At 43.8% G+C, this 23,059-nt stretch overlaps 1 protein-coding gene across 4 annotated transcripts in view; it reads left to right on the top strand.

Moving 5' to 3' along the window:
• The window catches only part of pde4ca (phosphodiesterase 4C, cAMP-specific a), a 45,154-nt gene that overhangs the window by 16,863 nt on the left and 5,232 nt on the right, over positions 1-23,059 (top strand). For 3 of the 4 annotated variants that reach the window (XM_085389410.1, XM_085389413.1, XM_085389412.1), the window contains exons 2-12: positions 16,243-16,434; positions 17,180-17,224; positions 17,722-17,758; positions 18,399-18,472; positions 18,571-18,623; positions 19,040-19,152; positions 21,860-21,953; positions 22,127-22,299; positions 22,404-22,502; positions 22,684-22,848; positions 22,942-23,041. In XM_085389410.1, coding sequence (XP_085245536.1) covers positions 16,243-16,434; positions 17,180-17,224; positions 17,722-17,758; positions 18,399-18,472; positions 18,571-18,623; positions 19,040-19,152; positions 21,860-21,953; positions 22,127-22,299; positions 22,404-22,502; positions 22,684-22,848; positions 22,942-23,041 — 1,145 coding nt within the window. The remainder of the gene's footprint in view (positions 1-16,242; positions 16,435-17,179; positions 17,225-17,721; positions 17,759-18,398; positions 18,473-18,570; positions 18,624-19,039; positions 19,153-21,859; positions 21,954-22,126; positions 22,300-22,403; positions 22,503-22,683; positions 22,849-22,941; positions 23,042-23,059) is intronic. The other variant, XM_085389411.1, reaches the window with a different exon arrangement.

The raw sequence follows: 23,059 nt of genomic DNA, 5'->3' as shown, positions 1-23,059 counted from the left end.
TCTGGGAGGTTGTGCTGGTGATGCTGATGGAAGAACTGACTCTTGCTGGAGCCCGAGTTCCAATAAATGGCCTGTTTTCTTTCAGTAATTTGTTACAGGAAGTCCAAGCAGATTAGAAACACATGAGATTATCAGAGACAGCCTTATGAAGTATATGCATTTATTTTATAATCAGTAGTATAAACCATTTTTATGCTCTTTATATCTTTTTTCATACCTCCCCTCTTTTTTTTTATCCTCCCTTTTGTTATTTCTTAGCCAGTCCACATAAAGTAGATCACAGCTGATATCTATGGAGCCAGTGCAGACACTCTGATGTCAGCCTCGGCTCCTTTTGTCTATAAAATATAGTCATGCATGAGTAGATTCCCACATAGGCATGAGATGAACTGACAAATTAAACCTGCATGGGGAGGAAGGATATAAATCTGCAGCGTTTGACATCAGACACCAAACTTAGAGCGTCTCATGTGGCCGCAGTGCGTGATTTAAAGGCCAATTATCTCACTTAACTGCAGAAGAAAACATGAAAGTAGGCCTTCGACTTAGATGGATATGTGTTGAGGTTATGCATGTTTTTACATGTCTGTGAGCGCAGCAGATAGAAGGGTTGGTGCTTTTATGCATGCCATGCTATTTTCTTTAAGTTGGTGGGTGAGTGCTGACGACATTTTTGCGTCCGGTGGTGGTTACTGGTTTCTCCTTTCAACTGTTTTAAACTTTGCTGAAACGTGGATAGAGAAATTCCCACGCAATTCATGGGACAGTCGCAGCTCATCGGCGTGTAAAGCTTTTTTAATTTGAATGTTGTGGAAGTAATATTCGCCTTAAGGTATTAAAATAGCCTGTTAGGCACGTCTACTTTAATTATATTTGCTTCTATTTTGCTGAGAACAGCATGATTTTGGAGAGGGGGCCACAATAGCTGTAATGGTTAGCACCAACACCTCACATCAAGAAGTTCCTGTGTTTGAATCCGCCTGGCTGGCTTCCTCCCACGGTCCAGAACTTCCATGTTAGCTTAACTGGTGATTCCAAAGTGGCTGTAGGTGTGAGTGGTTGTCTGTCCCTCTTTGTTAGCCCTGCAACAGATCGACGACATGTCCAGAGAGTACCGCGCCTCTTGCTCTGTGATAGCTGAGATAGGCTCCAGCCCCACGCTGACCCTGAGTTGAAGTGGAAAAAGATGGAAGAATTGGGTGAATTTATAAAAATATTAAGACCAAATATAAAAACTGGCAGACAGAGACAGCAACAAACTATTTTAATAATACAGAATTTCATCTTCAACCTTTCAGCATGCTGGGGCCCAGCTGGGAGCTTCACTTTTACTCCCTAGTCAAACTTAAAGCCAAACAGTTTTGGAGCTCGCATGCAAGTCAAGCTATAGTAAAAATAAATGCAACACTGTGGTAACTGTAGTTGCATTGTATGGCATGGTAACAATATTTCTGAGTCGGTAAAAGTGGTTTGACTTCATCCCTTATTATGGAAAAATAGATGATGGTGGTAATTCTATTGCAGTGGGTCACAGTTAGTACATTTTTACATTCATGGTGATCTCAGGGTGAATCCCTCACAGCAAACTTTAAAAGCAAACTTTTAAACTGACCAGTGGAAATACCTGCAAAGTTAATCGTCCTCAGCAGGACGTTTATGGCTCTTTTTCTTTGTACCTCTCGTGGGTAAAAGGTTTACGTTGTTATTTTCTGCATAACAAATCACAGAGCCCGCTCTTGTTGTCGGGTCGAAAATTAAAAGCTGGGTGATTAGCTCCATCGATTCGAGCCGTTTCTCTTCTCCCCCTCTCTCGAGCCCATTTGCAGGCAGCTGTGTGTCCACAGGCTGTTGATCTAGTTTACCTCAGCCGTGTCAGCAGAGGGCTGCGCGCAAAATTAACAGTGACACAGAATATCATGCAGGTTTGACAGTGATGGAAGGGATGGAAAAATCCTAAAGATTATTTCTAAATAAACCACTGATGGCAAATACAAGTGTGGGCTTTGTTAGGTGTTTGGGAGTTATGCTCAGGGTAATTTAATATAAATTAAGTGCGTTACAATGCTGACAGTTTTGGCAGTAAAGCTGAGCTTTAGACGTGCGTTTTTAGAAACCCAACACTCTCCCCTGTCAGTTCAACCTGGGAGGAGAGGAGGAGGAAAGAGAAATCTTCATCTGCCTAATTTATCAACGTCTCTAAGTGTGAATGTTGGATCCACTCTAACGCTTTAGATGCCAACTCCTGTTAAGTAGTTTCTAGATAGATGTTTCTTGTTACTGCTTCATTTACGTACACAGACTCTTGTCTTTGAGATAATCGCACAACACTTGTGCCGGGGTCAAATATTATCTGACTTTGCCAGGTCACTGCGGGCTTGATAAATGAATCCAAGCTTTCAGTCGCCGTGCTCATTTGCAGAAGTGATTAACTCATCTTGTGCCCGCTACGCTTCATAACTCTCACAGGTCCTGGCGAAGTAGAGGAGGTTTCTCAGCCAAAAGCCACTTTGTCGTAATAAATGTCTCCTGAAAGTCTTTCCAAAGCATTTCTTAATTCATCAACGCTTCCTAGTCATGGTGTGGCCCACGGGGGAGTGAAGTGACATGGACCATCTGTCTCAGACGGAGGCAGCAGGTCCGCTGATGGGTTGCAGGCCCGAGGCGCACAGACGAGCATGGCTGTGAAACCGCTCTCTTACCTGTGTTTTTAAATGGACACGTGAGTTGAAGACTACTTTGTTTCAGTAGCCGGTGATGACCTCACAGGAAGAGTCATCATGCAAAGGTTACTTATATTTAAAGATGTGGCCTGTATGTGTCTTGGCAGCCGGGGATCAGTCCGCCAGGGCTAGATTACATCTCTCGGTTGGCCTGGGAACGCCTTGGTGTTCTCCCGGTTAAGCTGGAGGAGGTGGCTGGGGAGAGGGAGGTCTGGGCTTCTCTGCTTAGGCTGCTGCCCCCGCGGCCGGCCCCGGATAAAGCGGATGAAGATGGATGGATGGATGGCCTGTATGTGCACTTCAGTTTGTTACAAAGCATGAAAACCACACAGGGTTCTGAAATTGTGTCATTTTCTTCATAAAGAGGAATCAGGTTGCTTGATACAGGCATGAAAATGTGGGCAATACATTAGTATGTAGCCCACTGACTTGTGTTGAATAAATTATTTTTATTGGAAAAGAAGAAGCGTAAAGTTTTTTGTCTTTACTGTCTTGTCTATTTTATTTACAGCTTATAATTATACCCAAAGTGCTTTAGAGACAGGAACATTTACATTCCAGGTCTCCAAAAAAACACCTTCAAAATACATGAAAAGCTGAGAGGTGTATTTTGTTGTGTTTTTTTTTTCTTTTTTCTTTTTGCCTGTCCCATTTGGTTCTTTAGCCATCAGAATTGTTGTCTGAAGACCAACAAGGATACCCAATGGATTTACTTTGCCAAATGGATCATCGTGGCATTGCTGTATTGGTCCATTTGATCGACCTTTGTTTTTATTATTTATTATATTTTATTTTCAGATGTTACAGACGGGACAGACATGAGTGAGGGATAGGAAAGGGAGAAAGAAAGAGGAAGGAAAAGAAAAACAGAAGGGGAGAGGGACAGTGAGAAAGGGGGGGAGAAAAAAAATCTCCTGGATCACCTGTTGAGAAAAGAAGAATAGAAAACAAGCAAAAAAACCCCCAAAGCAACATACTAAACACAACGCCATCGCATTAATCTAGCTAAGTGTAAACAGCAGTAAATACTAAATATTCAATGTTGTTGTGCAGCACGCAGGAAAGACAGCGCACAATGTGCTTTGAAGTAGCAGCCAAGAAAGGTGTAATTTAAGTCTACGAGCAGTGAACACCCGTGTGCATACCTATTTTGTTGTGTTAACAAACTGAGTGATTTGTTGGTCATTAAAATACGTTCAGAATTTACAAACTTAATGATGATATTTTTAAGTACCTTATTTTTATATTTTTATCCAGAAGTCTGTTGACACTGCAGAGACCGTGGATGCACATCCATGCAGCCCTGTACTGATTGTGTGGCTTGTAGGCCTCTCCGGGCCTCTCTGCCTAACAATTACGCGACCAGGTTAGGTCCTTCCGGGTAAACGAGTCCCCTACAGTCTTTTGCAAACCTTAGGTTGGATCTTCTTTCCTCCTTTCTTGTTTGTGCAACTCCAGACCTGCCCCCTGCATTTCACCCCGGCTGCCATTTTCAGTTTGTAGGTCGCTTGATGTCATCCTACATTTGTGACATTCGACATTCAAATGAGCTGTGAGTCGTCCCTGACAGTTGTTTTCACCCTCCTCTGGTCTGAGGTTTGTTGTTAGCAATATTGCTTGTTGTTGTTGTTTTAATGAATCATTTTAATGTGGAAACAATTACGTCTATGAGTAAAGCTGGAATTTAACCCTTTGTTGCCTCACTTAAAACTGTTTGTTTCCAATGCTTGGCTTGATTAATAGTATTTTTTCCTTTGAGGTGCTCCTATCACTGGTCTTTGCTGTCAAGTTTGTTATTTAGAGGAGCGATGGCCACAGCAGTGGTTTTTAGACTTTTCCTCATTAAATGAAATTTGGTTGAAGTTAGATTAGAGATTAGATAAAACTTTATTAATCCCTCGGGTGGGTTCCTCTGGGAAATTCGGTTTCCAAATAGCACAGCACCGACAGAAGTTACAGAATGTGAGCAGATACCATATATACACATATATAAATACAGAGACATATATAAATAAAGAGTATACAAAAGGGATAAATGGAATAAATAGGAATAAGAATACAAGGGAATTGCACATTCAAGTATTGAAGTTTATTGCAATGTTGGATATTAACAAAAAGTATTGCACTACAGCTTAGTTGTTCCCCCCTCCTTTGTCCTCCTGTTTCCCCTCCCTCTCCCCTCCAGAGAGGAGTTAAACAGTTTGATGGCGTGTGGGACAAAGGAGTTTTTAAGTCTGTTAGTTCTTGTCTTTGGGAGAAGCAACCTGTCACTGAACAGACTCCTCTGGTTGTTTATGGCCGTGTGCAGAGGATGCCCAGCATTGTCCATAATGTCCAGCAATTTTAGTGTCCTTTTCTCTGCCACTGTCACCACAGAGCTAGCCTTCCTGATCAGTTTTTCCAGCCTGGATGAGTCCTTCTTTGCTGTGCTGCTCCCCCAGCACACCACAGCATAGAAAAGTACTCCAGCAACCACTGACTGATAAAACATCCTCAGGAGCTTCCTGCAGATGTTAAAAGACCTCAGCCTCCTGAGGAAGTGCAGTCAGCTTTGGGCTTTTTTATACAGGTGCTCTGTGTTGCATGACCAGTCCAGTTTGTTGTCCACCCACAGCCCGAGGTACTTGTTGACCACCTCCACCTCCTCTTCCACCTCAAGTTAATACCATGAGGTGGACTTGCATTGAAGTGGCTTTTAACTGCATGGAAATACTGATTTATTTATTATTTAAAATCTGGAGTTGAAGTTAGAGGTTTTCCCATGCAAGGAGTCCTTTATGTATGTGTATGACCCACTGTTCACTTGCAATTTAAACAACAGTTCGCAGTGAAATAGAGGTCAGCTACATATCTATCTTTTGCCAGCAAGATATCCACACATCATTCTACAGCTTGTCGCTCTAACAGCGAGTTTCTCTTTCAGGGTTCATTCAAGGAAAGGCAAAGAGGAACATTTGAAGAAAATGGAATGTGTTTGCAGTGACAGATTCCTTATGCAAGTTCAATTTCATAGATTAGGCACAAAATATGCAAAAAAAAATATCTGGGCAATTTGGCTGCACTGAAATTGTTGGAATTCTTGCAGCTGACAGTGCTTGTGTAAGTGTAACTTAAAACCATTTGTTGGAAAAACGAGTATTTCCTTCTTCCACAGCACCTCTGATTGTGACATCTCACCACTGCCTACACTGTATCAGCTAACTGATGACTGACAGCAAGATTGTCCTCGGCAGTCATTTCACATTGTAAACGGTATCAGAGCTCCACATCTAGACTTTATGTTGTTTTTCAAAGGAAGAAAAATATTGGGGGAAGACAGCTGGGTGACTGAAGCCATCAGAGGGAAAGTCCTGAGGAACCTGCAGTGTTTTACCTCTGACACTCATTTTCTCTAAGTTAAATAAATGCTGTTTGACAAATGTAATGTAATACTGCATGAGTGTGATATATGTATAAATCCTGGTAGTTATTCACCTTGACCGTAGTGAGGAGGGAATCCATCCTTCCAGACTTTGCACACAGTCATTTCCGAGCAATCAGTACTGGACCAGAAAATAAGGTTGCAGCTAAGTGAGTTATGATACTAGATAGACTACTAGATAGTCACCTTCCAAAATTTTTTCCTTGCCTGCAAGAACCGTTCAGATTTTCCTTACAGACATAACAAGAATAATCTAACAACATCCTAACTATTTACTTACCGATACTGACTTCCAAACCCTTTTGTTGCTTGAAATTAGCTGATGGTAATTGTTAATTTTAGTGTTAACAGATATATTCCTCTATAGGACTATCTAGGATTGCCTCTTTAGAAATCATGCATTGTTTTAGGTTAATAGTTAATCACATTAAACGTGAAGTCTTCCTTAACGAGAATAGTAACTTCTTACAGTATGTCTGTACAAAAGCTTTTATGTCTTCTAAGCCAAATGTTATTTATTCAGCAGGTAATAATCTAAGTATAGGTTGGGTCTTCATTTTTTAAGGCAATGATAAGATAAGGCAAATGATTCTGAGTCCCTGTCTTTGTTGTGTGTCTTCTACATTGGATTACACACTTTTAAAACCAGTTTTTACTGGTTCACTTCATTCTGAACAGTGGTTAGACATCTCTATTACCAATGCACAATGTCTATAATTAGCTCTCCTCTGTCACTCAGAGGCTGACCTGCTGGGCCTGTTTTTGTTGGCTGTAAAGTGTGAAAATAGCTAAAAGGTTATTGTTTGTGTTGCTATTCACAACTACTTTCTTAAGCAGTCACAGCTGCAGTCCGGTTTATGTCTGTGCTGCTTTGCTGTATGGTTTGAGAAAGATCTACAGTGTATATAGCAAAACTGCTCTGTGTGTGTGTTTTAGGAGGATTATTCAGGAACAGAGAAACACATTCTTACATATTTAGCTTATTCAGCTAAATGCTAATTTGGCTTTTTGAGAAATACACGTTTGCTTTGTTGTTGAACGTTAGCTCAGAAGCTAACTTTGCTTTGTGTAAGGGGCACAAAATCTACTTATAAGCTCCTGTAAAACTCACTAATAAACATGTCCTATCAACTAAAACATGAGTCCAGCACAGAGCCTCGAATGAGATTAAATGCTCGTTTTGTTTGTTTTCATGCTAAGCTAAGTTTAGCTAGGCTAATTGTCACAAGGCTGTTCCCTTTTTGGGTTAATGGTCCACAAGTCAGTTGTCAGTGACATGACAGACAAGACAACCGATAAGTTTCTTTCCTTAAATCTGTTGTGAGTGCCTTTATTACACATTCATGTGAAATGAGGAACATTTGATCCTCTGTGAAACACCACATGCTTTTTTCAGTCAATATCAAAATCTCAATAGATTTAGTGTTCTCCTGTAGAAAATGTACCCATAGCCTCAGAAGCTTATTTTGGGCCAACTGAGATATAAATAACTTACTTCCTGTAGGTTTTTTGCATAATTTGTCAGACCTGTGTCTGATATTTATTTCACCACTCTTTCATGCAACATTCATTTAGTGATCTGACAAGTCAAAGAGATTTTTTTTGTTTGTTTTTTCTGTTTGAAATCCACATTTCGCAGCATTTAAGTCCAGTCCTCTCCATGACCCCCTTTTCTTTTTGAGCCATTACTCGGTGGATTTTCTTGGATGCTTAGAATTTTTTATCATCTTCAATTCAAGGCAAATGACCTTGCATGATGTTCAAACACACTACTTTAACTGCGCCATATTCCAGAGCATGCTTGAGAAGGTAAATTGATAAGATGTACTCTTGGTCCCGCCTTCACTGTTGTGATTGGTGAGGGGGTAGGGACAGGCTTAGGGCGTCGGGGGGTTCCCCGGAGGCATCTTCCTTGGGGGGCTCAACCCGGGGTAGCGGTCACGTCCGGTTGGGGGCTCTGTTGGCTCTCAGGTGACTGTTTCCTCGCGGCTGCGTGCAGCGGGGCTAGGGGAGGGTCTGTGCTGACGGACGTGGGTTACTGACCTGGCAACCTGGCTGCCCCTGGGTGGGTCCGGGATGGGCGTGAGGTTCTGGGGGCGCTCCGTCTCTGGGCTGGGGCCCGGGCCGGGCCTCGGGGGCTTGGGTCCTGGTTGGTGTGTTGCCGGGGTTGTGGGCGGGTGGGTGCATGGGGGCCCGGCCCTGGAGCAGGGTGCCGCCGGTGCGTCGAGCCGCCTGGGGGGCTCTTCAACTGGTGGGGGGGATGGTCACATCTTGCAGGAGCTTTCTTCTCTTCAGGAACTCTCTGCAGGAGGGGGAGATACAGGAGAGGTGGAGGAAGATCTCAGCCTGGGCGTTTACCGTCTTATGTAGTCTGGAAGATGTGTGGATGGTGGGGTGGGTGCAGTTTTCTCTGTGGTGGGGTTGGGTGGACTGTCCAGGGCTCTGTGGAGCCGGGGGGCGCTACTGCACTGGGCCCCGGTCTGATGGGCCTGGGCCCCCCTTCCCTGGCGGGTCGCGGAGGGTGGGAGTGCCTACTGGGGTCAGCGGGGGAGCTGGCCCCAGGGAGGGGTTACCTGCCCCTCCCTTCCTTCCCTCCCCATCTCCAGCTGCCTCCCTCTTCCCGCTCCTCCACAACCACCCACACATGCAGGGCCTTGGAGTGGGGGTATGTCACCAGGGTGCAGAGGAGGCTACCCCCCCCCCCCCCCCCCCCGTCCCCTTCTGGCTGCCTCTGCCTCAATTTTATCCCACAACTTAGACATTCACATTATTCACACTCTCATTACACATACATATAGGATCTTGGGGGTGGGCACAATCACGGAGTCCAAATTACCATCAGGGTGTATACCTCACCCCTGACGTCGTTGCCCACCTCTCAATTTTAAATACACTTAGTCATTGAGGGCTAGCAGGAGGGACTATGCGCTTACCTGCTGCTCCTTGGCAGGTAGCTCCATGCCCTCCTGGGTTTTAAATGCACCTTAGAACACACATGCATCAACACTACAATGAGCGGGTGGAGGGAGGTTTGGAGTCTTCTCCCACCCCCATTCTCTGCGGCCTGCTGGAGCGGGAGGGCTAGTAGGAGGAGTTGGCCGTCCGACTGCGGTCTGGGGTGTGGGGCCTCCCTGCTGCTGCGGAGTCGGGGTGGTCTGCCTCTCCCCACCGCAGGGAAAAGGGTAACACCACCTGGGTCTGGGTGCAATTCCCCCCTCCAGGGGCAAGGGTACCTAGACCCGGTTTGTAGAGTACGCTTGGGGAGTGTGATTGTGTGTACAGCGTCTCTTTATGTCTGTCTCCACGTTGGTTGAGTGTGGAGTGAGTGCATATGAGAGCATGAGGGTGGGAATGGATGTTTGTGTCTGTGTGTGCCTGTATGTCTGTGTCTATATGTCAGGTTGGGTATCAGACGCCACCTCTCTGGGGACACCTCAGGCCCTCCAAGGTTTGGAGGCCTATCTCCACCCACCACCACTTCCCCTGCCGGTGGCGGACTCCCTCAGGTGTCGGTGTGTTGGTGGTTCTTTGTGTCTGGGGGTGGGCGTCCGGGTACACACCGGCTCACTCCTTGGCGGCCGCTTGTCGGGGCCTGGGGCCTGGGGCTCGCTCGGGCCCCTTTGGAGGTGGGGTGCCCCCGGCCTCTCGGCCTGGGGCTCGGTCACTCAGGCACAGCTGGGGGCCGGCGGAGCTCACGGGCGCGTCACTGCAACTCCCCCTGACTTCTGCTCCGCGGCTGCTGGGCGAGCCCTCATCTGGGACTCTCCTCAGCTCTTACTGGAACAGTGGCGCGGCTGCCCCTCTGTTGGTCTTCCATGGTCTCTTGTGTTCTGGGGGCCTCTGGATGTCTGGAGTTTTGATCTCCTCCATACCCGCTTCACACCCTGGAGGACGGGGCTGTGGCCCCCCCACACTCCCTAGCAGATCATTACATGGAGAAACCTTTGGAATGCAAGCATGCTGATCCACACAGGTATGCACACATGGGTATTCACAGACGCGGACTAAAGCTTTCTTGGCTGCTGCCTCAAAGCACACTGTGCGCTGTCTATCTTGCGTGCTGCACAATATCGTTTATTATTTAGTAAATATTGATATCTATGACTAGCTAGTTTATTGTGATGGTGCTTTGTTTTCTCTATTATTATGTTGCTCTTTGTTGTTTGCTGTCTCCTCTGTTTGTTTTTTTTGTTTGTTTTTTTTTTTTTGTTTTTTTCTCCATACAGGTGACCCAGGAGTTCTTTTTTTTTTTTTTTTCCCCTCTCTTCCCCCCCCTTCTCACCGTCTCTTCTCCCCTTTGGTTTTCTTTCTTTCTCTCCCCCTCTTTCTCTCATTCATTCCCCCTGTCCTATTTATTTAAAAAAAAAAAAAAAAAAAAAAAAATGACAAAGGATGAACTGAAGCTCTGCCATCACGTAATGTCGCATACTGCTGTTTCTGATGTCATTTAAGAAAAAAAAAAAAAAAAAAAAAAAAAAGATAAGATGTACTCATGGAAAAAGGAAACATTTTCCATGAGACGTGTTGTTTTACCATACTTCATTTAAGCCACCCACAGTGTATAACATAATCAGATTTATAAAATAATCATGACATTGCTTTTAGAAAATATTTAGAAGATGCAAGAAACCAATGAAAATATAAGTGTACTTTCAGAGATGGATTGCAGCTGGTGCTCTGGGAAAAAGATAAGGCAATTGTGAATTAATCTAGCTACACTGTCGACATGTAAACACATACCACCTCCATCGGGTTTCTTCACGGCCAGATTCAGTAACGTGATGTTACAGAATAGAAGAAGAAGACGCGCAAGATAAACAACAGGGTGGTCCTGGCTGTGTGTGTGCAGGGCCACACAAAACCAACATTTATCCCAGAGCACAAACTGATGACTTTGTGCTCTGGGATAAATAGAGCTGATTCACCTCTGGGTGAATCAAAATCACCTCTGTGGATTTCTACTGTGACCACTTTTACAACATCTGTTCTCCCTTTGTTCCCATTGTTCTGTGTGCTGAGCTACAGCGTGTGGACTCTTAGTTGCTGGTGTGAACTTTGTGGTCTCACTCAAGCCGGGCGGAGAATGTCTCTCGTGCCTCTTGTGCTGTAATAATTTCACAGCATTGTTGCTTTTGTTTCACACTGACACATTGTCGCATACTAGAAATCATTTCAGATTATCTCCCAAGTTTTACAAAAGCACAGTTTTCTCTTGCATGAAGCGAATGCTCTGTGCATCAGTTTAAACAGCGTTTGAATAAACGTCCCAGTTCGTCGCGCAGCTCGGCTTTGGTGCAACTAATTCTACCTCTGGCTGTGTCACAGCAAAGGCCTGGGAGTGATGAATGAAGGTTCAGATGACAGCTTGCCCTGGTTTACGGGCCTATCTCGCCCTTGCTTTCTCCCTCTCTCGCTCGCCGTTGCTCCTGTATTTTAATGCTCCCCAGATGGGATTGACGTTGCCATGACAGGCGGTGACGCAGGCGGGGTGTCAAGTATCAGGGCCACTGACAGGTTGCCATCAATCACACTTGTTACCAGCCAACCACTTAAATAACAAACATGGTAACACCTCTCTCTTTACACCTTTTTTTTTTTTTTTTTTTTTAACTAAAAGTCTTTGCCTTGTCCAGGAATGCTGGCTCTAATTGGTCTTTAGACAAGAGAAGTAATTAAGTGTGCGAGTGCATGTGCATTCATGTCCACCTTTGAAGCTTGGTGTGCGAATGCAGATGCCAAATTAGGATGGTTCTATTTAACCATATCCAATCTCCAACAGGTGGCACATTACGCATTTCAGCTGGCTTTTTAGCTTTTATATGAGATTTTATTTTCACCGTCTCTGCACGTATAAAAACTTTTCAGTCAGGGTTTTTTTTTTTTACAGCGTGGCAATAATTAAGAACAAAAGTAGCTCGGGTTTTTGTTCAGTGATTAATTTGATTTATCTGCAGAAAACTTCGTCTCTACCTCATTATTTTACAATGCATACAATGTGCAAGTTCAAAGACTCACCCCAAAATCGTCAGAATGCATGTTTTGTCTGTGCTGAAGCTACAATGATACAAATATCTGAATAATAAATTATTAAATGAATAACATGCCTTAGTTTTCTCTGTTCAGACATGAACATTGACTGGCTGTAGCAGTTTCACTAAGGCCCAGCAGAGGGACTCTGTCCTCAGAGAGAATGAATAGATTATTTTAATTCGGCAGGAAGAACCTAAAATACACGTTAGCTATCACTCATCACCAGTTTTATCGGGACTATAATTAACACCTTCCCACACTAACAGGGATATTTTTTAAAAATCCCTTTTTTTTATTCTTGGAGCAGAGAAGAGTGGAGAGTGGGAAGGGTGCCGGAGAAGGAGGAGAGGTGGGCAGGCGGGTGGGTGGGTGCCAGTTGTGAAAAACAAAAAGACAATGGAGGAGTCATTTTTGAAGACCAACCAGCCACGGAGCTTCTGTGGGAGCTTCCTGTTCAGACGATGCGCACACTGAGCTTGAACCTTGACCTTTGACCTCTTAGGACTACAGAATGCCTCAGCTGACAGAGTTAATGCACATTTTGTTAACTGTATAGTTAAAGATTGTGCACATTGGAGGTGTGCAGAAAATACTGGAATATTCTGGTTGCACTGTTCTTACTGTGAAACGACATTACGGGAAAAACTGTAAACTGCTTTTTTCATTTTTTCCGAATATAGAATATCACAATTCAGCTGTTTAGAAAATTATAAACTCCATAACTCACAACTTAACAGCCTCAACAACAACTATTTTTTTCAAAAATAGCATGTGTTTTTGAGTTATTGTTTTACTTTATCACCTATTTAGATCTCCATCGCTTGTTTCCATGGTAACAGCTACTTCCCCCCCCCCCTTTTTTTTTCTTTTTTGCCACATAAATTAAAGGATTTGTTATAAAACTGTATGAACCACAACTAGAAGATTGTGATTTCACAATGCAAAAATACTACGTGTTTTGTCTGCTGGGGTGCTGGAGTACTAGGTGAGCAGTGAAGTGTCACGAGTGAGTCAGGATTCCCTTTCCTGCACTGGGCTCACAACAGCTCAGCGAGAGATAAAGAGAAAAAAACTGGAAGCGAAAAAAAAAAAAGCAGTGGGGGAATGGCGTAGGCGGTATTTTGATCCGCGGTCTAATTTTAGCTCGGTATCGGCTTCAAATAGAAACTCCTCCATAAATATTCATGAATGGAGGGAAGAATCTGCTGCTCTGTGAGGCGGAGATGACAAACAGAGAGCGAAAGAGAGAGAGGAGGGCTCTGAATTCTACCTGAAGGTTATTTTTAGCTGCAGTGTTGCCTTTCTGGATTCACATGCGAACGGAGGTTAAATTTAGCTGCACAGACAGAGACGTGTGGAAATACAAACAGATTCATAATCAGAGCACGCGAGGAGAGCAGCGGGCGCAGCATTAATACAGAGATACGATGAGGGAGATGGGTTAAACTGGAAACATGAAAAGGTGAGGAGAGCGTGACCATCTCCTCACCTCAGTAATTTGAGATTAAAATACACACATTGTAGGCGTACATCATTGGGACTCATTGTTTGTATTATTTACACATAAAATTATGATTTTTTTTTACCCCTTGCACACACAGCCTGTCTGTCATTCGTGCACGCTCACTCTAGCAGCCATGCTGGCACAGTCCCACTGTACTGTGTCTGACATTTTAGTCACTCGCACTTTCTTCTGTGATGCAGTCAGTGTGTCTGAATCTGTCACATGGAAATCAGCTTCTGCTGTTATGTAATAGCCAGTAACACACCAACGTCTTGGGGGGGGAGAGTACTGCAGAACGCAGCAAGAGAGGAATGAATGCAGTGTTTTCATGCAACTGTAAAGGCTGGATTGTAGCAGCACAACTCTGCAAATGCCAAAGTTGGTCAATCGCTCATGGATTGGAGTAAAAGGTAGTCATTCATGGAGCCAGCAGATAGTTGTGGTTTTGCTCAGGTTGTGTCAAATGTCAAAAACTGTTGACTATGTGAAAAACACATTATTACTCCCCACCTTCTATACTGTGCACTCACTGACCTCCGACTTTGTTAGCTACACCTCTCCAACTGTTTGTTAATGGAAACATCTGCCAGTTGAATGGCAACAACTTGGTGCAGGTAGGCGTGTAGCCATGGTCACTTTGAAGTCGAACATTTAAACCGAGCATCAACTGCTGTATGCAACACAGTGTACAGTGAGTATATATGCGACATGGCAGTTGTTAACGTCTTTCAATGTGTGCATTTTGTTACACTCTAGACCCCACACAGCTGCACAAGAATCTGATTTTGTGGTAATTGTATCACTGACATTTTGGGTTTGTGTGTTATTATTCTCTAACACTTTGGAACCCATACCTACGCCATGAGATTTTTATTTTGAAATATTGGTTTCCCCGTTCCGTTTATTTGAAAGGGATCAAGTGTGTCTCAGCATCTGCCCTTGCAAAATCCTTCATGTTCTGCTAATGGTTGTTTTACTAAAGTGTGGATTTCTATTCTGGAGATCCTCACGCTGTTTAGCAAAAGGAGATGCGTTGCCAAACGGAGCTGCTGGCCGAAAGTCTCCGAGGCTCAGAGCAACGCTGTGGGAAAGTAGAAATGTAGATCACAGGAGAAACATGCCTAGACTGTGAAGAAGGACCTTGCCGTGCCTTCGTTTGTTGTTTTCCTCTGTAGTCAGACGGTGTTTTTCAGGAGGAACTCCTCTTCACCTGACGCTGCGCTATTTTTAGACTCGCCTCTCTCGTGTAACCCACGTCAGTACTGTGCTGCTATTTTTTATCTCTGCTGTTCGCTCACAGTCGGGATTCATCTGTATGTACACGCGCGCACGCGAACACATACACATACTTGTATCACGAGAGCATCACATTATCTAAACACATTTCATGCCTTTACTGTTTCTCTGCATGATGATTGTGTAGCTGTGGAGTTCAAGTACGTCCAGGCTGGTTGCCTGACAGCCTCAGGTTTCGCTTGATTCGCTGTTTCAAATGCTATACTATCTTTTAATGTTAAATATATTAATAATGAAAAATGGGTCCATCCTGCCAATCAGCTGCTCTTTTTTGGATCACTCTAATAACACACTTAATGGATTTTAGCGGTTAGTTATCCTATTTATAAATCAGCTATAGCATTGCATGCAGCCACCAGTGCTGAGAGCTATTCTTCCTCTTTGGATCTCATCACCTCCTCATTTTGGTCTCAGTCTGACTTGGATGTGTTTTCTTATCCACCATTGTTGCTCGGCTTGAATTGTGGTGCTGATTTTAGCTTACTTCCTGAGCTGTGAGCTGAGCTCATATATATATCACAATGTCTTATCCTTTTTTTGTCACCCTTCTAAATTTGAATTTTGAGTTTTTTTACTTCTATGTTACACTATTTCCTCTTCAAGAAAGGACAATATCAGATTGAAAGCTTGTGTGATAGAAGTCTTTATAAGGTCTGTAGCGATGTTTTAGATATGAATATTCCATCTTTTAGTAACTGTGTCCATGTTATTGGCACCAGAGGAGCAGCAGTCTGGTTAACTTGTAACTGGAATTTTGTAAAAAGTTTGTCTGTCAGTTTGGTCTGAAGGGAAATGCTTATTCCCACATTTATTCTCCCTTATTCTTTTTATTTTATGGCTGTTGCATTTATACTGCCTGCAGCTCTTAATGGAGCTCGTTTTCTCACCTCAGTGCATGCTGACCCGCTTGACCAGCCACTCGGTGTATTTCCAATAACGCTGTTGACAGCTGGTTTTCGGTTGCTCCTGCCTGATGCTGCAAACAGTCACAAAGTGCTGAACTGTATTTGTGTGACAGACTCAGGGATATATTCATACACACCAGCTATTGTACACATAAATGCACACATTGCAGATATTCTGTGGGAGATATTTTATGGCACTGTGTGTCTAAGAATGGAAAAACAAGCTTTCCAGGAAGCATGGACAGTTTGGATGGATTCATTTCTTCTATTTCCTTTCCTGATCAAATCTACAAGCTGGTAAATTCCTAAATAGCCTCTTAAGCCATCTAACCTTAATAAATTCTCTTTGCATTTATGTCTTCTTAGTTTTGATGTGGAGAATGGATTGTCTGTGGGACGCAGCCCACTGGACCCTCAGGCCAGCCCTAACTCCGGTCTGGCCCGACCGACCAATTTCCCTCACAGCCAGCGGAGGGAATCTTTCCTCTACCGCTCTGACTCCGACTTTGACCTTTCACCCAAAGGTCCCTCCAGAAACTCCTCCACTGCCAGTGACCTGTAAGTCCACCAGTTGAAACTGTTAATCCTCTGTCTCTATGTATTGAGAGGGGCCTAAAACAAACCCTTTGGATAAATCCAATGCCCCGCCTAGGAATCTTGTTGCTTTACATGTAGTAATCTGTTGATATCAAGTTCTCTAAAAGTAAAAAAGAGCTTTTTACATCTGAAAAACACGGGTAAAAGTTTTCAAAGTATCAACAGCCATTCCTGATGCTGTGCTTTTTATCCTAAAGGAATACCACTAGGATCACATGGATCATATTTGCATTTCTGCTTTTCTGTTCTTCTCTATCTGTTTGAGCTCAGAGGTTTCCGGGCTGGAGAAGCAGTTTTGTGCCTCGATTTACGTGCTGGCTCCCTTACCTGTTTGCAGTTTGAGTTCTGAAGCCAAATTGTCACGCAGTTTAACTTTTTTACTTGTTTTTCATAGAGTGAGGAGGACTGTTAAGAAAGGTCCACCTTGAGAAGACTGAGCCTTCTCAAATACTTTATTAGGACATGCTATGTATTGCTTGCAGCTGTTTTCCCATCACAAAGTGCTTGAATGTCAAATCTATTCCACTGGGATTCTAAAGAAAGGAATATTTTGTTTGTTTTTCTGTGTGTCTCAGTTACATCCCCAAGCAAGACATTATAGATTTCACGCTATCTAAAAAAAAAAGAAAGAAAGAAAGAAAACCTTCAGTTTTGTAATTGAAGCAGTCACAGATTTCTTCAACCTCTTGCCTATCTGTTTTTAAAGGGAAGAAAGCTTGAAGCATTGGGAAGTCAACTGGTTGTCATCTCGGTGAGAAGAACATGATAAACAAAATAAATTAGGGCGAAAATAAACCCACACTGGCTCTGTCCCCTGAAGGCCTCTTCTGCATTCCCTCTGGATGGCTTCATGATCATTTCCCTCCTTTCTCCCGATGACTAAATATCAAAAACCTCTCTTGTGACCCCTGTCAGGCTCTCTAAAACACCCCGTTCTGTTTTGTTTGTTCTTGCATGCGACGCTTAATCAGAGCGGAGTCAAGTATAATAACACACTTTTGGGTTTTTTTTACTCATATTTAACTGTTCATAACGTGTCGCCCACCCTTTCCACCTCACCCCGACTGTTTCCTCACCGGCCTCACTAGAAGCAGTGCATGTCTTTAATAAATTAAAATAAACTATAATAGATACGAGGAAGGTTTCTTTTTATCACTCTTTGGTATCACAGTTTAGGGATTTATAGTTGAGCTTCTCAGTATTTTGTGTTTTTTCATGCTTTTTTCCTCTTGTGTGTCTTTTCTGCAGACATACAGAAGACATGATAGTCACACCGTTTGCACAGGTGAGTCCTCTGAAATCTTTTCCAGTCAGCCTGTTTTACTTATTGTGTTATTTGAAAATTTGGCAGATGGACAAATTAAGAAAAAAAAAAAACAGCCTCCAGATGGTATGAGACTGGGTTTTAGTGCTCTACCGGAACATCCCCTCAGGATCATGTTGGCCCTGCGACAGGATCAGCATCCCGCTGGTGTTGCCTAGCTCTTGCGTGGGATGTGCGTCACTCCTGTGCTCACTTTACACAGTGAAAGGAGCTGAGAATCCAATACTGCTGGATCATGCTGTTTAAGATATGCATGGTGGCAGATAAGGCTCATGCATGGATCAAGTCTGGACATCTGATACTCTGTGGGCTTTCTCCTCATGCTGAGTCAGTGTTTGGTGACAGATGCAGTGGCAGACGTGACCTAGAGGAGTGTCAGTGATGCTATGAAAACATCAGAAAGGGAGTGGGGGATGCCTTTGGGTAGCACATCTGCCAAGAGTGGAGAGCCACAGTATCAAATGATAGTCAGTGATTTGTGTTGAGAAGCTCTTGTTCAATGAAAGTGGAAGCTTTTATGAGCATTTAAAGCTACACTTCATCACATTACAAATGCGTCATTTGATGAACTCATACATTCACTCCTTTGTTCCTCTCGTAGGTCCTCGCCAGCCTGAGGACAGTCAGAAGTAACTTTGCCGTCATAACCGGCCAGCAAGATCGCACGGCCAGCAAGTAGGCGTTTTGGAGACTTCCTAAGTCTTTTTGCTCTTTCACCACCACACCTGACTTGTGTCTTTAATATGTTCACTTTGGATGGTCTCTGTCTACAGAACACGATCTTCAGGCAGCAACCCACCATCCATGTGCAAGACCAGCCTCGCAGGTTGGTAGCGGCTTTGGAATGAGATATTTACTTATTAGCCCAAAATACACACTTGTTAAAAAACAAACAAACAAACAAAAAACACATACACACACACACAAACACACACAGATGGCAAGGATATTAACACGATTGGGAATCGGGAAATCTGGGTTACTGGAAACACATCACAGCTGTTTAATTAGTAAGCGAATGTTGTTCAACAACACATGAAATCCAGTGGTGGGCAAGTATTCCAGCCATGTGCCTGTAATGATGATTTTTTTAATGCTTATTGTAAGTCACTTGTATCCTCATCCCATGGATACAATTACTATGAAACAAAATGCAGCTCAATATTTGAGAGGGAAATACCATTAACATTTCCTCCCCGATGAAATTTAATATATATATATATGTGTGTGATATACATACAGAGGAGCCTCACCAGCAGCTGGCCATAGAGACTCTAGATGAGCTGGACTGGTGTCTGGAGCAACTAGAGACGCTGAAAACCCGACACTCTGTCAGTGAGATGGCTTCCAACAAGGTACTTTAACAAAACACTAACACACTACCAACAGCCTGCTAAGTTAGACTTTTAGAAGCTGGTAATTTAGGCAACTGAAAGACTGAATGAAAGTTTGTTGCTCTTTTGGACATTTCACAAACACACACACACACACACACACACACACACACACACACACACACACACACACACACACACACACACACACACACACACACACACACACACACACACACACACCCACGAGTGAATCTTGCAGTTGTAGAAAATGGATTAAGTGCAAGGTTGGGAGCTTAAATGGCATTGTAAAGCGCTTTGGGTGCCTTGAAAAACGCTATATAAATCCAATCCATTATTATTATTATTAAACATCTGCTGTAGTTGCTTAAAAGACGTATGAGGGTCAGAGAGATGAAGTTTTGAAGACAGGGTCCTCTGGTCCTGCTCTAATTGCAAGTTGGAAGCTTATTGGACTGTCCTTGTATATTTTGGAGGGCTTTTGGTATAGAAAGCACCAGAGAACAAACCTTGGAGGCTGATTATGCCGTTATTCCTGTATATGTCTATTTTTAGACCTCACCGCTGGGAAAGGTGCTCAATCTGCAGCCGTGCGGTCATTTTCTTCCAGCTTACTGTTGTCATTTCCCCTTTTTGAAATGAAATGCAGCCGATTTCTTTTTAGAATGGATAATATAGACAGTACATGAGGCATGTTCATTTTCATGCTTTATGAATTGATGTATTCTTTGGCTGTGCTTTTTTCCTGCCCAAATTAGAAAAGGCCCCAAATACGACACTAAACCCAAGGATTGTGTGTGGCCTCTCGTAAATACAATTACCATCACCGATGCTTTAACCAAGCTGAAGGCTCATTAACACAAAGAATCCATCATGAAAATATGAATAGAAGCCCCCATCTGTCCGCAGATGGAAGAAGCTTACATGCATAGGATGATTCCCGGCATGCAGATGGGGACTAGAAACAGGGACACACCTTTTTCCCTGAATCATATGCAGAAACATGTGAATGAGTAGTGGGAGTGGGAGAGATGTTGCACTGGATGAAATGGAATCCTCACCGTGCATGCTTCCTCCATCCTTCCCTCTCCTCTCCGATCAGCACTCACAAACACCCACTTCATAGAAGCGTCCAAACATAAGGAAACAGACCTCTTCTCATCACATAAATCTGAATTACATTATTAACCAATCACGTACCGTGCCTGCTTCCTGCTTCCTGCATACACCATTCCACACGTCACTCACGTGGCAGCGGAGGGGAGTTTCGCTGGAGGCACCCCCCCTCCCACGCCCACTCCTCTCCCCAGCCCCCACAATTGCTGCAGATCAGTCAATGAGCTAAAGAAAAGAATTATCCATGCCGGCCCTTGGGAACAACGACAGGTGCATGGGAGGCTGAAGTGAACAATGTTTCTGCATCCCTGACGACCTTATCGAACCGCTTTGTTAAACTGGATCTTTACTGACCCTAGAAAGGGTCTTTGAGCAATCGTGCAACCACTTTTAATCACTGAGTTATTTATATGTGAGTAGGGTATTTAAGAAAGAGCTTTTTACATGCCGCATAGGCATTTTTTTCCTCCTCTGATGGTAATTACTACCAAGTTTGAATTTTGTATAAAAGTGAATAAATCAGCTTAACATTAAGACCACTGTAATTATCCTTCAATATTTTCTATCTGCTTCTGAGCACGATTTAGCTGTGAGTGAACTTTTGGAGCCCGCTTTAAGCATTTCTTTGTCAAAGCATTTTGTCTTTTGCTCCTCTGATTGTGTTAATGGTCAGGGCACCCAAGTCTCTGTGGTGCGTGATGTACTATTTTTATTTTTGGCTACAAGAATGAACCCTCCTCCCCATCCATTCAAAGCTTTTCCTTCATACCTTCAAACTTGGTGCACATGGTGTGTCTCACAACCTCACTCTGCCCTGCCTACTGTGTATGTCTCGTGGCCAATGACGGCTCTCTGTTTCGCTACACGCTGCTGCAGCGGGTGTCTGATTGGCTGCTATTCTTAGGCATTTTTGAAAGGAGGTGGAGATTAGAGTACCCCATTCTCCCTCTGTTTACACACATAGTGGGCAGGCAGTAACTGAGTGGATGAGGGAGAGTCGGGGAGAGTCTGCCTTCTCTGCCTTGCATCCTGGCATCCAGCAGCATTCCCACATACATATGCTTCAATTCTCCTGTTCTTCCACAGACTTATAATCAAAGCTTCTGCAGCACTCGCTGGTGGATTTTTCCGAGACAGGCAGCTTTGTCGAACAGGCGTGTTAAACCTGAGAGCTCACTCGTTTTATTTTTGCTCCCATGCTTGACTTTACGCTGAAATGCCAGAAGTGACTTATTTCATCTCCATCTCGTTGATGTTCATTCAGGTGAGGAGAGGGGAGGAGAGGGATGAACTGGATGGGAGGGTAGGAGACTCCCTGAGGTTCACGTGTTGCTTGTTTTCTGACTTTCTCTGAGACTCAACACGTCTTATGTCAGCATGATCTGTGGCATCTGCTACTTGTATTTGACTGAACCGTTTGCAGGTTTTGAGAGAGAGTGATTTGCTTGTAAAGTGTTTCTTTTCTACGTTGTTGTTAAGAGATAACTGTTGTTCCAGCAGGCGGCTGAGTTGATCCGACCTAGTCTGTCCACAGTTTAGCAAACAGAGTGTTTGATCAAGCTCATTGATGCTTGCATGTGTTTGTCCTCAGTTCAAGAGGATGCTGAACCGAGAGCTCAGCCAGCTGTCAGAAACCAGCCGCTCAGGGAACCAGGTGTCTGAATTCATCTCCAGCACCTTTCTGGGTAAATATGCCGTCTTTGTACGCTACACACTGCTGCACATACATGTAGATATGCATGTAAATCACAGGACAGTGCTCAGACAGGAGTAGTTGAAATGCATGACAGCAGGAAAGTTAGTGTTAGTGGTGCATTTCTGTTTTCATCACTGTTAACTGGATGACTTTCACTGGCAGAGAAACAACATGACATGGACATCATGTCTCCCCCGACCAAGGAGAAAGACAAGAAAAAGCGTCCTATGTCCCAGATCAGCGGTGTGAAGAAGGCCACCCACAGTCCCAGCCTCGCTCCTTCAACCATTCCTCGATTTGGGGTCAATGCTAGCCAGGAAGGACTCCTAGCTAAGGTGTGAGGACTAGTTCATTTGTTATTTCCCTGAGGCTAATTCTCTATTTTTTCCCACATACTGAATGTTGTTTAATATACGTATTTATACTTTCTCACTGACAGGAACTTGAGGATATAAATCGATGGGGTATTGACATCTTTAAGGTCTCTGAGTATTCTGGGAATCGCCCACTGACAGTCACCATGTACACCATTTTCCAGGTACCACATCACAGCACACAGCGTACTGTATGGCTCCTGTACTTTATAGCCTCAAACACGGCAAAGCAAACAAGTGCATAATGAATTTACTGAAGTCAATGAAGCAATGACTTAGCAGACAATTTGTAATCAGTCATTTATCTTTACCTTGGATGAGCCATCCTCTCCTCTGCTGTTGCAGGAACGTGAGCTGCTGAAGTCCTTTAAGATTCCAGTGGATACTTTCATTACCTTCACAATGACTTTGGAGGACCACTATCATGCTGATGTGGCCTACCACAACAACATCCATGCTGCAGACGTGGTCCAATCAACACACGTGCTGCTGTCCACACCTGCACTGGAGGTAAACGCTCAAATACACAGTCCAGGTTGATGCCCTCACATACACGCACGCATACACACAAAACTAACTGTCTCTCTTTGTGTGTCATCCAAGGCTGTGTTTACTGATCTGGAGATCCTCGCTGCGCTGTTCGCCAGCGCCATCCACGACGTGGATCACCCCGGAGTTTCCAATCAGTTTCTCATCAACACCAGTGAGTTTGCTCGTAGCT

The sequence above is a fragment of the Rhamphochromis longiceps genome, linkage group LG18, assembly GCF_057381845.1.
Source record: "Rhamphochromis longiceps isolate RC_006_pf linkage group LG18, R_longiceps_female_GT1.1, whole genome shotgun sequence".
In the NCBI taxonomy this organism is placed as follows: domain Eukaryota; kingdom Metazoa; phylum Chordata; class Actinopteri; order Cichliformes; family Cichlidae; genus Rhamphochromis; species Rhamphochromis longiceps.
This window is presented reverse-complemented; position numbering and strand designations above follow the sequence as displayed.